This window comes from Melopsittacus undulatus, chromosome 2 (assembly GCF_012275295.1).
Source record: "Melopsittacus undulatus isolate bMelUnd1 chromosome 2, bMelUnd1.mat.Z, whole genome shotgun sequence".
NCBI lineage: Eukaryota > Metazoa > Chordata > Aves > Psittaciformes > Psittaculidae > Melopsittacus > Melopsittacus undulatus.
In genome coordinates, this window is record NC_047528.1 from 21,367,698 (window position 1) to 21,383,546 (window position 15,849).

The 15,849-nt window shown below is 48.1% G+C and overlaps 1 protein-coding gene and 2 non-coding genes across 3 annotated transcripts; 1 reads left to right on the forward strand and 2 right to left on the reverse strand.

Annotated features, from left to right (window-relative positions):
* Positions 1-1,506: 1,506 nt before the first annotated feature.
* On the reverse strand, positions 1,507-1,579 carry TRNAV-AAC (transfer RNA valine (anticodon AAC)). The gene has a single exon. It is a non-coding gene; the product is annotated as a tRNA-Val (tRNA).
* A 227-nt stretch (positions 1,580-1,806) lies between these two features.
* Positions 1,807-1,880, reverse strand: TRNAN-GUU (transfer RNA asparagine (anticodon GUU)). The gene has a single exon. It is a non-coding gene; the product is annotated as a tRNA-Asn (tRNA).
* Positions 1,881-7,770: 5,890 nt separating this feature from the next.
* On the forward strand, positions 7,771-15,243 carry ALOX5AP (arachidonate 5-lipoxygenase activating protein). The gene is made up of 5 exons (XM_005149785.4): positions 7,771-7,883; positions 11,339-11,438; positions 12,580-12,650; positions 13,560-13,641; positions 14,274-15,243. Exons 1-5 carry the CDS (start codon positions 7,814-7,816, stop codon positions 14,434-14,436), a joined length of 486 nt encoding a protein of 161 aa, XP_005149842.1. The 5' UTR covers positions 7,771-7,813; the 3' UTR covers positions 14,437-15,243.
* The last annotated feature ends 606 nt before the right edge of the window (positions 15,244-15,849 follow it).

Genomic DNA, 15,849 nt, shown 5'->3' on the forward strand with positions numbered 1-15,849 from the left:
TGCATCCTATCTGTGTTCCTTTTGTAAAGCTAAACAGCTGCTGTTCTCCAGGTACTGTCTTTGTGCTCAGAGCAAAGCACATTAGATTCCGAGCAGATAATCCAGCTCTATGTGTGTGCTATGCTTTAAAATCCACCGGGATGCAGACTCTGAATGGAAGAACTTACAGCCTGAGCAGAGATTTAAGCATGCTGACAGAGCAAGAGGGACAATAAGGTTAACAGGGTTCCAAGGCTGATGAAGTTTGCACTGCTGTGCACAGACAGTGCAGATGTCTACAGGGAGATGCTGGAGCTGCACAGCAAAGGAAAGCACGGTGAAGCCATGGGGCTCATTAAGAAAGCAAATGCTGGGAACGGGGTGGAAAGAAGGTCTGGATGACCTGCTGGGGTCAGGATGCCTCCAGCTCTTGTTTCCTAGAGAATCTGAAGAAGCCCTCAGATGTTTCTCCCTGGACACGGGTCTGTATTGCTCTTTACATAAATGACGATCAAAAAGGGCTCTCCTGATACCCATGGTGGGGCTTGGGAGCACCTGGTGAGGAGGCATCTGCCTGCTCCTGTGTACAGAAATGGGCTGTGGTCCTGATGACTGGTACTGTTGCAGAACCTGTCAATGCAAACGCTAGAGGTGAAGAACTCAAGAGTGGGAGAACCCCAAGTTATTTATGTTCCTCTTTTAGTGGAGTGTGTGTGCTCAACCTTGTTGGCTTAGAGAGAGGACAGCCCATATTTTTTATGTATAAAACATGTATTTGAGATTTTAAACAGTGTTTTACAGTTCTTCATACCATAACTACCTTTTGTGTAGGTTGTTTTATTTTTCTATATCCCTATTGTCACTGGCTCACTCTATAGGTGTAGCAGAGAAAGAGATGTGACAGAGAAGGCTGTGAGAAAGAAGTTGAGTATTTGAATTTCCTAATCAACCCTGGCTTTGCCAGGGCAGGATAAGATTTTTACATGCTTTGTGCTGCAGCACCATAAATGTTATCCTTAAGGGGCATTATCTCCAGCCCAAACTTAAGCAGTTCCTGGGACCAAATATCTTCTATACCTGTGGTTGTTCAGGAAAAGCAGTGACAATGCTATTAATTTGATGGTGGAATCATACCAGTTTTGAAGTTTTTGTCCCATCTCAGTCTTTCCCTTCAGCCTGAAACAGGAACAAGCCAGACTGTTTTCCCACCATTTTCCTTATATGCACTGCAGCAGCTTTACCTCCTCCGCTGAGACCCGTTTCTCCTCGTTTAGGTCATCCTTCCGCACGGATGGGGAAAGTCTCCTTGCAGAGGAGAAGCTTGTGCAGGGGAATGAGCCAAATCTTCCTTATAAAACACCCAGCCCGGCCCTTGCTTCCCCCGGCACGGGAGGCGGATTGCGTTCTCCCGCACCGGGACATGTGTTGGCCTCACCGTGCATAATGTCCTACACGCTGTGCACGTTTTAAAGCAGGAACCAGGAAAACTGAGGTCAACCACTACAAAAATAAGACTAAAAACATTGGTGTTTCCGCCCGGTTTCGAACCGGGGACCTTTCGCGTGTTAGGCGAACGTGATAACCACTACACTACGGAAACTTCCGTTGCTATACACGGCTTCTGCTCCGCCTTTGAGCAAGCAAGAGGGCGTGGCCGCGAGGCACCTATTCTCCTCTGCCGGCAGTGGACAAGGAAGGACTCCTCCCGCCGGAGGCAGAGGCCAGGGGCTATGCGGCAAATCCGGCAGCTCCCGGCGGTATAAGGGCAGCGCAGGCCGGAGCCAGCGGGGGAGGAAAAAGACCCGAACACCATAAAAGGTGACCGTCCGTCCCTGGGTGGGCTCGAACCACCAACCTTTCGGTTAACAGCCGAACGCGCTAACCGATTGCGCCACAGAGACACGCTGCATGAGTGGCCCCCCAAGTGCTTGCTGATGGCCGCACACCCCGGGTCTCCTTGTCACCCTCGCCAAACCAGTGCAGTTGTGCGTGGTGCTCCTGCAGCTCTTACAGCGCGCTGCAGCTGCGGAGGGCGGGCTTGGTATCTCTTCCAGCAATACCAAATAGACCGGGTGTGACCGGAGGAACAGAAGGCTAAATTCATCCGCTCTGGTCAAAGACCTTTGGTAATTGTTTGCAAGAGCTAATGGAAAGTGGAAGCACTGACAGACATGAGTCAGTGTGAAAGAAACTTCTCAAAGGGGAGCAGAGCGGAAGACCCAGGAATCTGCTGGCCAGGCAGTCTCGCTTCTGCTCTAGAAAGTCTATAAATGAATTATTAAGCAATTCAATTTTCAGCCATCTAAAAAGTGTTAAGGTGATAACAGCAGCTAATGTGAGCTGTGAAAAACAAGTCATGCCAAAGGAATGTGATTTGCCTTCAGGAATGCCAGGCCTCAGAGACAGAGGAGAAAGGCTGGTGTAACCTGCACCCACATAAATCCATTGGCCATAGTACCTACAAGAGCTGAGGGAGCTGGTAGATGTCATTGCGAGGTCATTCATCATATTTGATCATGACAACTGAGAGAAGAACCCCAGGGCTGGGGGAAAGCAAATGTCACCCCCATCTTCAAGAAGGGCAAGAAGGGTGACCTATGAAGCTTCAGGCTGGTCAGCTTCACTTTGCTCATGATGTGCCTGAAGGCTCTTTCCAGGATTACTTGGTCCATCACCTTCCCAAGGATCAAAGAAATGATCAGTAGTCAACATGGCTTCACCAATGCAAGCTGTGCTCAACCAACCTGATAAACTTCCATGATGAAGTGGCTGGCCAGGTAGCTGAGAAGGTGGCAGTGGATATTGTCTACCTGGACCTCAGTAAGGCATTTGACACTGTCTCCTGTAAGATCCTCACAGGGAAGCTGTGTATGTATGGGTTGGGTAAGAAGGTGGTGAAGTGCATTAAAGACTGGCTGAACAGCTGGGCCCAGAAGGGTGGTCATTAGTGGCTAGATCTAGTTGGAGGCCAGTAAACTAGTGGTGTAGCCAGGGATCAAAGCTGCTCAATATCTCCATTAATGATGTGGATGATGGGGCAAGAGTGTATCCTCAGCAAGTTTGCAGAGAACACCAAACTCATAGGAGTGGCTGATATACCAAAGAGTCATGCTACCATCCAGAGGGACATTGATGGGCTGGAGAAATAGGCTGACAGGTTCCTCATGAAGTTCAACAAAAAGTGCAAGGTCCTGCAGCTGGAGACAAACCCAATGCACCAGTACATGTTGGGTGCTCTCAGCTGGAAAGCAGCTTGGCAGAAAGTTGAACATGAGCCAGCAATGGTCCTTTGTGGCAAATGCAGCGAACAGTGTCCTGGGCTGCATTACGCTAAGCACTGCCAACAGGCTGGGGAGGGGATCCTTCCCCTCTGTTCAGCTCTAGTGAGGCCAGTTCTCGGTTCCCCAGTACAAGAGAGACACAGAGTACTGGTAATGCTCTAGCAAAGGGCTGTGGAGATGATGAAGGGACTGGAGCATCTCCTGTGAAAGAAGGCTGAGAGAGCTGGGTCTGCTCAGCCTGGATGGGGCTCAGGGAGACCTTATCAATGTGTATGAATACCTGTGCAGCTGGCTGCAGGTGGCTCTGCTTGAGCAGCAGGGTTGGAGACGATGACATCCAGAGGTCATTTCCAGCCTCAGCTCTCCTGTAACTGTGGTTCTCCTCCCGTGACAGGGTGGTTGTTCCCTGAGCTGTCTGGTGGCTGTCACCACGGTAGCACCTCATGGTATCACAATGGTTGCTGAGAACCTGCTGCTTGGGAGTGAGGCAGGGAAGGATGACAGAGAGGAAATCCCCACAAAGTGGCTTTGCCCCTCATTGGACGCTGCACAAACCCTACTCATCAATAAACTCCTGGGAAACTGGGGGGGGAGTGCCAAAAAAGCTTCAGTAAGGTCTGCCTTGGCCCTGCTCAATTCTTCAGTCTCCCAGTGGCAGAGAAAACACCGAATGTGCCCATGCTGTTTTCCAGCATCCTGGTGGAGTGGCTCAGATTCATATTGGTCTTGCTTCATTGTAGCAGCTCTCCAGGGCCAATCCACTGAAGTATAATGAAGATAAACCCAAATAACCACTCTGGGGAAGGCAAACACACAAACTCTGTTACATGAGGCTGCAGAAATGAACCCAAGGGTGAAACACAGCCACAGGGATGTCAGCAATAAGGGCAAACTTTACTGAGTAGGGTGGTGGGTGCCACAGAAAGGATGAGGAGGAGGCTATGCCAGGGCCCTGAGGACTTTAGGCTCTGTCTTCAAGCACTGTTTTGAGCTGAATTTGTACAAATGTAGGATGTTGTCTCCTATACAGCAAGGAAGAAGTCAAGGAAGTCTGGGCAATGTGGAGAAGGAGGTGTTTCCCAGGCAGCACTATGACTGCTCCCAGTGTCATTCTCCTGGCCATGCAAAATGAAGACAGCATTTAAACCACTGCAGCACTGCCCTTTTCTTTGTGTTGCACTTCACATTTCCAGCCCTGTTCATGCTCTCCTTGGGGTTTTACCAGGCCTTGGAAGGGATGCTGAAGCAGACTGATGTGACAGCATGCAGCCACAAGCACTACGTGTATAAGTACTGTGTATTTGTTGGTTAATGTGGTGCTTTAAGTTTGCAATGCACAGTGCTAATATTAACCAACCAGTCCAAAGGGCTTGTGTCCTGTTGCATGTATGATAAAGCATGAGAGCTGTGTGTTGCCTGACAGTTACACACAGAAACTTCACAGAAGCAGCTTTTATTTCTCCCTTTCACTGGAGCCCTTGCAGCCGAGTGCCAGGCAGAGTGCATGAGAGGAGAAATGAGCATCTCAACATGTATTTATGGATCCATGTTCCCTGTCCCTTCCCCTTCAGTGTGAAAAAACCCTACAGAAGGATTATTTTGAGTGGCTGCTCAAGATTTCCAGAGGAGGGGATTCAATGTGTGGGAAGCCTTGCAGCTCAACTGGAACAGCTCGCTGGCTTTGCACATTTTCATGAGCTTCACGGCTCACTGTGGCAAGGTTATCTTCCTCGGATAGGGGAAGGAAGACGTGGATGTCACACAGCAATACAGTGAGTGGAAGGGCTGAGGTCTGGCAGCAGCTGCTGAAGTACCTGTGCCTGGAGAGCACAGACCCCACTGGGTGTTACAGCAAGCGCAGGTACGTCTGTCCCTTGGCCCTTATTTTGCCTACTTGAGAAAATCCCCTGTTTTGAATAGGGATATGATGGAGGTGTTTCGCACTGATCTTTTTCCCAGGTGGTCAGGGTTTTTCAGTGGTGCCAACTTCACTTGACCCAGTGTATCCTGCAAAAGAAGGAGACACAAGAGCCATCCAACGGAGGGAACAAGCTGTGTAGAAGCTGTTTGCAGAATCATTTTGGCTCCAGTTTAGCCCTCCCTTGCCAAGGCAATTCACCAATTTGCAGAAAACATCACCAGAGCCTCCTTTCATCCTGCAGCTACTCCAGTGCCAGAGAGTATGAAATGACAATGTTCCACCTGCAAGGGGGTTCTGCACTGTCAGACTCTATTTACAAGGGTTGCTGTGCTGTGGTAAAGGCAAGGGACATCTTCTTCCATATCCGTCATACTTTTTTGATTTCCTCTGCTTTTACTCAAGCAGAGAGCTCAGAGCGATGTTACACAGATAAAAACACAAAACCCTGCAGTTCTTATCTTCAGGCAGCCATACCAAACAGATTCTCTCTGGCAAAGCTGTCTTCTCCTTGCACACCCCCAGATCAGCTCAGCAAGCCCTGGAGTTGATGTCATGTGTTTCTTTTTGCAGGGAGAAGGGTGAAGCCCTGTTCCCTTCCTCTCATATGTGAGAGGTGACTTTAGAGTGAGCTTTGGCGAGAGGAAGGAGTGAGCTGGGTTTCCAGTGGTGCTGCCAGCAGGTCCTTCAGTGCCAAGAGGTGCCATGGACAGGTAAGTATCGGAAGGGGCAGAGCAGTAGAGCAAAGCAGGGGTGAGGACACAGTGAGAGGCGCTGAGCAGCAGCAAAGCAAAGAGGTGGAAAGCAAAGAGCAGGATGAAGAAGAAGTGAAGGCATTGGCAGCTCAGCCCTTGATTTGGCCAGCACATGGGTGTGGGCTGGGAGCTTGGGTCAGCCAGCTTGGAAACCCACTGGCATAAACTCCTCCTATGGGGGTTTTTAGCATTATGGTGACTTCAAACCTTAGCAGCCTGATTCCTACCCCCTTTAACATGAGAGTCCCGCTGAACTGAGGCTACCTTTGGGAAGTCTTTGAAAGCAGGGAAGTGTGTGTGTGCAAGTTGGAGCAGATCTCAGAGTGGGCTCATCTGCTTTTACTGTCCCTTGTAAATCAAAAGCAAGCTGCAGGCTATAAAGAAGGTAGAAGAAAGTGAAGGATCAGTGCCTGCTGCGAGAGGATGACTGGGAGTCCTGCTGCCGTCTGTCCAAGCACAGGTCCTTTCTTCACAGTCACAGTGCTGGACTCTGCTTGGACAATATTCCTCCATTTTTAATTCCGTAACCACTTTTAGGTGATGGATTTTCCTCCTCAGAAGATTAGTGGAAGCTTAGCATTAAATACCATCCTTAAATACCAGCTATGATCCTGTGTTCAGTAGACCTCAAAACATAAACTTTGATGCTCAATTAAGAAAAGACCAATTTGGAGGAAAAATATAATAAAAACATTCTCAAAGTGCTGTTGGGCTTCTCTCTTTGTTCTTGCGTTTGTTCTTTTGTTGGTTGGTTTGTGTTTTCCTAAAGCAAATTTGACACATGTTAAAACCAGGCCAAATCTAAACCTTGATACATTTATGGCCTTGCTCCTCACACAGCTGTGTCTGGATGGACAGTATGGAATGTTCTCCCAGAAGGACAGCTTTTTCCTATTGAGTTACGAGTAAGTCAGAACTCACAATGTTAATCACCTGCCTCTCAGACAGCGTGTTTCTTTGTATTTGCTTGTGCCCAAAGTACCTCAGTGTTTTCCATATCTAATAATGCAAATGATAATAATTTGCATGATAGAGAGACTGAATAAGAGCTGTAGATAAATGTGTCCCTGCTGAACAAGGTGGATTTTGCAGCTTGACTCCTGCTGTGAACTCCTACCAGGCTGTGTCAAATCCAGAGGTCACCAGTTATACTGTCATGGTCTGGATGCTAGGTGGCACTCAGACCTTCTGGGTACCATGCAGTGGAGTAGAAACAGAAAGATGGGACAGAAGTTGTCCAGGGCTCAGTCTGGTGAAAATGCTACTTGAATTAGTGTTAAATCCCTACTAAAGGCAAGCATTTCTTGAAGGCTTTTCCCTATCAGAATATGGGCAAAAGGGAGCAGAGCAGTTAGGGGCAGAGAGTGATGTGCACTTTGGATGAGGATGCTTTCCACTGATCTGACAGAAGCTCTGGGACTTTCTGCAGAAGTCCAGCACTGCAGCCTGTGCTTCTCTGTTGTCACAGGGTCAAAGCTGAGGCATGAACATTATGTAGCAGTTATGTTCAGCCGTATTGGGGGTTGACTACTAAAACTGGGGTACAGCTGTGGAGCCTGAGCCTGCTGAATGCTGGCAGCTGTCATAGTCTTCCAAGGAGTTATTGATATAGATATATTCCTACATTATATATTCTCTTAGATCACAGACATTTAACCTCTTGCTTCTCTGCACTCCATCTGTGTATGATGAGTGAGTGAGCCTGTGGCTCTGCTTCCTGACAGGCACCTGAGTGCAGTGTGAAGCGCTGCCACTCTCCTGTGAAGCCACAGGAAGTGTTAATGATTCAAGTTAAGAAAGACCTTCACTTCCTCCTTCTATGCTTGTAGGGCTGGGCTGTCAAAGAGGCTGCAGTATCCACTCTGGCAGCCACAGGCAAAATGGACCAGGAAACCCTGGGAAGCGTTGTCCTCCTCGCCATTGTCACCTTGATAAGTGTTGTCCAGAATGGTAAGACAAAAATAAGGATTTCCTTAAGGGTGAAAGGGGAAATGAGAAAAGTTCAGGATGGTGTATGCTGATCTGAAATTTGGATAGATGGTTATAACTGTGTGTGTGCTTAGACATGACTTTGGCTTTAGAAATGAATGATTTTCTAAACATGTAATTTTCCATGCTGTTGTTGCAGTACCTTGGCAGTTGCATGGTCCTAGTCCATGATATTCTGGAGTGAGTTTGTTATACAGATGTCAGCTAATGAAAGGACTAACATGCTAGGGTATCCTGTGACAACATACAGTTCAATTTGATGAGTAAGACTTCCTTCGCTGGCTGAAGTTCCTAATGTGGGCACGCAGAGCTGCCTTCCAGTCAGAACCTTGCCACCATGGTGAGGGGCTGGGGCTCTGGTGGGCTGTGATGGGTCAGACCTTCACACAGAGCTGGACAAAGGGGTCACAATTGCACCAGCTCATCCGAGGAGTGTTTGGGTTATTTGTGGGCAGGCAGCTCTATTGCTTTCCTGCATCTCCAGGTCCTGCAGTCCAACTAATCTTAATTAACTGCAGTCCCAAGAACACTGCGTATTTCCTGTAATGGAGAAGTTTATTTTTTTCAGCTCTTATTCAGACCTCTATAGTCCCTACGATTCTTCAGGGACTTTTAAATAAAACAAGAAGTTTCTCTTCTCATTTTAATTTTATCATCATGTCTTGCAAGTCCTTGAGCAATTTAGCAGGAAATTCTGCCCAGAATACAGAGAAGGGAGTGTGTTTTATCCCAGCTACACTGAGATGGCCCAGGTTCAAGGAGAGCCAGCAGTGGGATGAGGGGTTAATGCACATGCAAGCAATCTTCTGTGAAGGCTTCTTGGTAGGAATGGGAGATTCCCAACAAGTGCAAACTGAACATAGTTCAGGCCTAGTAAATGGGCTATTCTTGAGCTGCTGCAGAGAGGGGAAGTGGTGGGAGCCTCAACAAAAGCCTAGCTTCCAGAAAGCAAATCCAAACAAGCGATGTGGACTGGTTGGATTTCGACATAGGCACTAAATACCACATGGTTTAACCCAGTGCTGATTTCTGGTAAATGCACAGTGTGTGACATCGCCTGAATACAGCATGGTGGGATCAGAGCGTGTACCGCAGTAAGTGCCAAATATGCATTTCTTGTTATTTAGCCAAATGACTTTATATACTAGGTTTTTCCCCTCTCACCCTGAAGCATGGGCATTTGCTTTCCAGCCTACCATATGCTTTCATCTAATGAAATCTGCCTGTGAGATTATTGACCCCACTGCTGCATGCAGGCAGTGCAACAGTTGGCAGAATACTTAGCGTGCCATGCACGAGTGGCACAAAGCTCTGAACCATGATTTCAGACCTTGCACCATCTGATTTCCTCTTCCCAGGGCTTTCTGTCTAGCAAGACTGAACTAATAGGAAGTCCTGCAACAGATGTAATAACTAAGGTGGCATACATGCTTGTCAAGAGATATCTGAACTCTTGCTGTGGCTTTGGTTCAGCAAAGAGCTTGGGCATCTGCTTGACTGTCTTTAAGTACACAAAGTCAGCACCATGTAAATTCGGGTTTATATGCTTTTCTGCACCTGGTGCAGGATTAGAAAACAGTTGGGGTGAGAGCTAGAAGTGGGTTGTGGTGCTGCCCCAGTCTGACATCCATTTACTGTCATCTTATTCATACTGGGAATCTCCAGATCCTACAGAATGACTTGTGAGGCCGGATGCTGCCGATTCTCACATGCAGCTTTCAGTTTTGTTCTTGCCTCAGAGGGATGTTGCAATTCAGAAGCTTTTAGGGTAAATCAATGGTCATCACTGAGCAGATCGGGCACTCACTAGGTTGAAGCACCAGTGGATGGTTCCTATTGGCATGAACTTGTGAAACAGCCAGGCTTGGACTGAACTCTTGAACATTAACTTCACCAGAGTGGGACTGCAGTGGCTCAGGCTCAGGGCAGCCTGAGCAGCTTTGGAGCTTCAGGGCATCATCTCCTGGTGTAGCTGAGCTGAATTAAACTCCTCAGCTCCAGCCTTGCTCTGTTTACTCATGTCATTTCGCCTGGGAAATCACCCTCTTGTCTCGAGGTTCAGAGTAAAGAGCAGGAAATATAACCATGGGGTTGCAAGCTGCTTCCCGCTGTAGCCTCCCATTTTCCCAGTGCCAGATTAACAGGAGCCCAATATTGCTGAGATGGGAGTGCAGCCCTGCAGTAGGGACCACCCCTGGATATGATCTATCAGCTCTGCTTCAGCCCTGCAAGCAGATTAATAACACCATGCCAAAAGGCTTAGGTCATGGGTGGATGGAGATGCTGAGGGCTCTCAGTGGCTGTGCCTCTGGACAGTGTCTGCTCTGGGTCCTCCAGGGCCAGGTACTCCAGGCACCAACCAGTGCACTGTGCTGATGGCAGTGAGAGGGTCTGTAGCCTGGCTCAGATGGGGACACTGGCTTAAACCACTGCAGGTTTTCCTGGAGGAAGACTGTGCATACTCAGGGAATCACTTACTCTTGGAAAGCAAAGTACTCGGTCGCTTTTAGTGAAGGCAATGAGCGCACAAAATACCTACCTACAACATCAGTAAGGGGAAAAGGGAGGTAAATCTTCAGATTCCAGGGATGAAATCCTGCAGCATACCAGGGTACACTTCTATTGTTATAATAATGTATTTCCTGGCATGTTATGTTTATATATATATATATGGCTAATATTCTAAACCACGAAGTGCTTTGGGTACACTGTGATGGGATGTACAACAATACAATGCTTGCAGCTGGTAGCCTACCAGGGCTCTCTCTCTGGTGTATTTAGACACATGATGTATGGTCTCTGGTTTAGTGTCATCAGATAAAATGTGCTAGTCACGCGCATGATACATTATCTTGAAGTGCTGCAGTTTTGCAGCAGCTAACATGCTGACACAACACTGTTGTTTAAAAGGGGGATACTCACAGGATGGTCACATAGAGATCAGGCGTGAGGACCAGATTCTCAATGGGCTTTTCTGGAAAATGAACCAGAGCTGCAGGACATCTCTGGGTATTGTTAAGAGAGCAGATTCCCTTGTCTCTTTGATCCATTAGAGAGTGAGGTTGGGGTTGGCAGCTCTGGCTGGAAAGCTTTTTTCCCATAGGGCTGTACTTCTGCAGCAGAGGTGCAGGCTGTCAGAAGTGCAGTGTGGGGATGAAGCAGGTTAGGACCCTGCTACCAGTCACATACAGACGTGGGGATGTCTGAGGTCACACGGAACTGTACTCTTTGCACAGAGGGTTTGGTTATACCTTGGTGACTGAGTGAGGATGCTGGCCACATCCTGCACCTCCACACACCCATGTCCTCTCCTGCCATTCACCCTGGTGTTCTTGAGAACAGAAGTGAGACCACAAAGGTTAGCTTCTGCAATATCTTCAAATAACATCTCAGAATACTCTGTGGTTCTTTAACAGCTTTTTTTGCGAGCAAAGTGGAGCATGAAAGCAAGTGCTGCAATAGCAAGGGGTTCCAGCGATCAGGATCCTCCGCCTTTGATCGTGTCTACACTGCCAAGTGAGTAGGCAAGCCCTGAGGAGCCGGTGGGGGAAGAGAGGGGTCAATCTCTCTCTTCATTAGGGTTTAAAACAAACCCTTTTGGAGTCAAAAAGTGGGCTACCAATGCCCTCAAATGAAGGATTCATCTGCAATCCTTTGCTGTGTGCATTGCAGCGGTGTTCAGACATGTAGTTCTCTAATACGTTTGCTGGTGAACCCATCTTCCTTCTGGACACTGTGCTGTGTTTATGTTGGACTGTAAGCCCTTTGAGTACCATGTCCCTCATTTGGGAGCCATCTCACCCAGCAGTAGCTAATGCTGGAATGGTGATGATGCAAACACAGCCAGTGTCCTGGGGCACTGTGGCTCTAAAGGAAAGAGCTGGCAAGACACCAGCTCGCTGAGGAGCAGGTCAGTGGCAGAGCTCATACAAACCCCTTGGTCCACAGCAGCTCCCTTGGCACTTACCTCTCTGCTTTTTACCTCTTGTCTTTGGCATCCCTTCGGGGAGAGAAGAGGAAAGATAATTCCAACCCAGAGGAGAAAACATCAACCACTTTTTATTACCTGTGAAGTACTGATGATGTGTTTGAAACTGGATGGGATGTCCAAGTCCTGCCCTTCACAGGTGACCAACCTCTGCCCAGGGCAAAGCACTTCCCTCTCAGAAAGCACTCCCAGTCAAAGGAGGCAGCTGGAATTCACTCCTGTTCCCCTTCAAGGATGTGTATTAACTCTGTGAGACACTCCTGTTTGCAGTGTGATTTTCCTTTTGTTGGTTCCATGCAGCTTTCAATGCCAGTAACATGATTAATGTGACTTAATTACAAGGATTTTCCAGGCCAGTAAAGCACACAACATCTATTATACACGTGCCTTGATCAAACAGGTTAGAGGAGGAAAGCTTTCCCAGGTGCCAGGCATGTGTGCGGGGTGGTTTGTTTTCCTCACCAGGCAGGACAAAGGCATCCATTATCCAAGTGAGGGAACAGGGAAGTGGAGGTGCGGGTGAGGCAGGGCCGTGTTCAGGCATGGCAGGCAGTAGAAGCCCACCTGCAGTAGTAACTGCAGCCCAAATCCACAGTTTGCTGGTGAAACACGTTGGGTTTGTTTCAATTTCCCCATGTTCTGATTTGTCTTGTGTAAATCCCTCCCCAGCCAGAACTGCGGGCACGCGTACCCCACGTTCCTCGCTGTGCTCTGGTGTGCTGGACTTCTCTGCAGCCCAGGTAATGTTCATTGATTGTTTTTCCCTTCCACCTTGTCCCACTTTCAGCAAGGGATGGTGGGTGACTGCTTTGGAGGTAATTCCCCTCCTGCACCCTTCTGGCATGGTTTACGCCAACAGACATGTTCCCAGACATGATTCAGGACAGTTCTGGCCAGGGGCATTTCCCATATAGGCATTACAGATGAGATCCCTCTGTTCTGGGTGAACAGTTTAGTAGTTGGATGCTGGATGCCACATTATGCACCCTCAGTACTAGAAATGGGCTCATTTGATTACATTGCCAGAGCTGCAGCCCTTCCCAGTGCTGAGGGCAGCCCAGGAATATTTACCTCCATTTCTATGATCCCCTTCAATGCAATTTGAGTTTGCTTGAGATTAAGATGAGTACTTTTCTGTGGTCCATGGCTATTATTTTTGGAAAAGAGGAGTTCCTGACCAGAAGAAGAGTGTTTTGCCTGCAAGTGTGGGGAAAGTTAGAACTGAGGAGAAAGCCCTTATTGATGTGTTCAGAAATGAGTACTGGACCAAAGTATAGTCCTCCACCTGCTCCTAGAGAAGTGCATGTATCAGCTGCCTTTTATTTCTGGTAGACACTGCCTGAGCCAACACCCTCCTTCCTGAACCTGACACAGCCACACTGTGTTTCCAATAGGGGTGAGTGTGTGCTGTGCAGTGGGCATAGCTGTGGGCAGGATTGTACCCACACAGTCTTCAGAAAAGCCGGAGCAAGGGCCAGGCAAGTGCTCTGTTTCCCATGCACAGATCTCCATCCCAGTTCCAACGCTCCTTCCATAACCCAGGGCTGCAGGTTCCAGTTTCCCCGTCCAGCACAGGCAGCAGCTGGGAACAGTACGTACAGTGAGACCTGAGCTGGTGTTTGTAACATCTTGTCTTACCCTTTACGCAGCTCCTGCTGCCTTTGCCGGCCTGATGTACCTGTTTGTGCGGCAGAAGTACTTCGTGGGCTACCTGGGGGAGAGGACTCAGAGGTAAGGACTTGCAGAGCCTCTTCATGAAATCGGGGATGTAGCAGCAGTGCAGCTGGATACTGCCGCTTCCACAGGCACAGCTGCTGGCTCACGGTGCTGCCTGCAATGGCTGCTTGCATGGGATGGCACAGAAAAGCCCACATCTTCTGGAAGGAGCCGTGAGAGACATGGGAGGTGCTGTGGCTCTGGGGTGAGGGGAGCTGCAGGAACAGAGTGACTGCTTCAGCGGCTCCTGCTCACACCTCTGTGAACACACGTATTTGTGTGTTTGTGCTGCTATTTGCACAAAATCATCCTTTTATATCACAAAAGCTCATTACATACATGCAGAACAAGATTGTCCCACAGGCTGTGATAGCACAGAAGACATACAAGTCCCTCTGAATGGCCACTTTTGTAAGCAGTAGCCAATGCTGAGCACAGGAGGCCAGATCCAGACCAAAATGGATGCTGGAAATGGCATTGAAGACCTTGCAGCTGCCTTGAAATAACAGAGAGGAAATTTGCCCAATCCATCTCAGGCACAAGGTCTTTCAGCAGGTCTCAACAACAGAGTCCAAAGTCTGAGGATTTCTTGAATGAGGTGACATGCATTAATGTTAAATGGCTTTTCCCCCTTTCTATCTCCTCAGCACTCCCGGTCACTTGTTTGGAAAGCGCATCATTTTGTTCCTGTTCCTCATGTCCGTGGCTGGAATACTCAACTACTATCTCATCTTCTTTTTTGGAAGTGACTTTGAAGTGCACATAAAAACTATAACCAGTGCGATCTCTCCATTGTTGCTCATACCCTAGCTTCCCACAGCACTGAGGGGGTCAGCATGCTTAATGTATTGATACCCAGAAGCAGCCATAATTCAACTGTTTAAGAAATGAACCTATAACCCTTTTAGATTGCTGTAAATCTCATGCTTGATGGGCTTTGTAGCTTGACTTAACCTTGCTTTTTCCTTCGGGAAAAAGATTTATTGTGAGCACTTGGCATGCCCACAAAATGGTAACATCTTCCAGTTAATTCTTTGGAGTTTTTTCTCTGAACTGCAGTTTGTGACTGTGTTGTACTTAGCTTTTGTTCCAAGACCCAGGAGCCCCTCAGTGTTGTTCCTGACCAACGGCTTCTGCAGTTATCCTCATGCACAGTCAGAGCCTTTTGCCAGCATCCTTCACACCTCGGCCCAGCAAAGGCATGGACCAGCCTCTTCACCTACCCCTCCCATCCCACTTGCTGGGGTGACTGAGCTCCTGCTGCTGCAGGACAGCAAATTGGCCTTTGTCTGGTCTTCCTTGATAAATATTCATGTGTGTAATGCTCTTGACACTGATCTCATCTAGTCTTCAGCCTTTTTGTTCTTCCAGAGATGTGGAAAGGAGTCGAGTAAATGAGGAGCTGGAGTATTGACAGAGGGGTTGGATTTGATTTGCTTGGCTTTGTGTAATAAAACAGTATAAAAGGAAAAAATCTGTTTGCTCTCATCTTCTATGCCTGGTGCATGATCTGTGTGCTCCACAGCCCAGCAGCTGGCTGGTAAGTGGAGCAAGAGCAGCAGCACCAGGCTCAATCCACTCCTACATAGACACAAGATTAGCAGCTCCCTCTCTATGAGCAAGTTCGGTGTTCTGCCTCTGTCTCTAACAGTGTGCCCCTACAAGTCCATACCGAGGAGCAACTGGATTAGAAAAGAGGACTGAGGTAGGCAAACAGGCCAGTGCAATCTTTCTAAGCATTGCTACCCTATGAGTGGTTAAGCTTTTAAGCCTGTCTGATTGCTGCATGCAGGGTGGAGGAAGCTGTATTTTATGACTCCTTTGGGAGGGACAGAGACTCCTCGCTCTGCGAGAAGAGGGTTTGCAGAGCTGTTGGCAAAAGCAGGCGCAGAAAGCCGCCCACCTTTGTCCCACTGCAAGGCTGGTGCCTTTTTGTTGGTGCCTGATGGGGCAGAGGCACTTGTGTGTGGCTACTCTCCTCTGCACCATTCACACCACCAAAATAATACACATGGGCTTTTTCAATCTTCTACAGGGATTTTAGATGTGAAAGATTATTAATAAACATATTTGTTACATGATTGGTTAATAAATGTTCTCACTGGTTAGAATAGCTCATTTAAAAAATGCACTCTAACCTCCTAACCTTATAGCTGCTGAGACACCTTATTCCCGGGTACAGCTCCGAGGTTCCTTCCCTCTCCTCCTTCTCAAATGACTGTA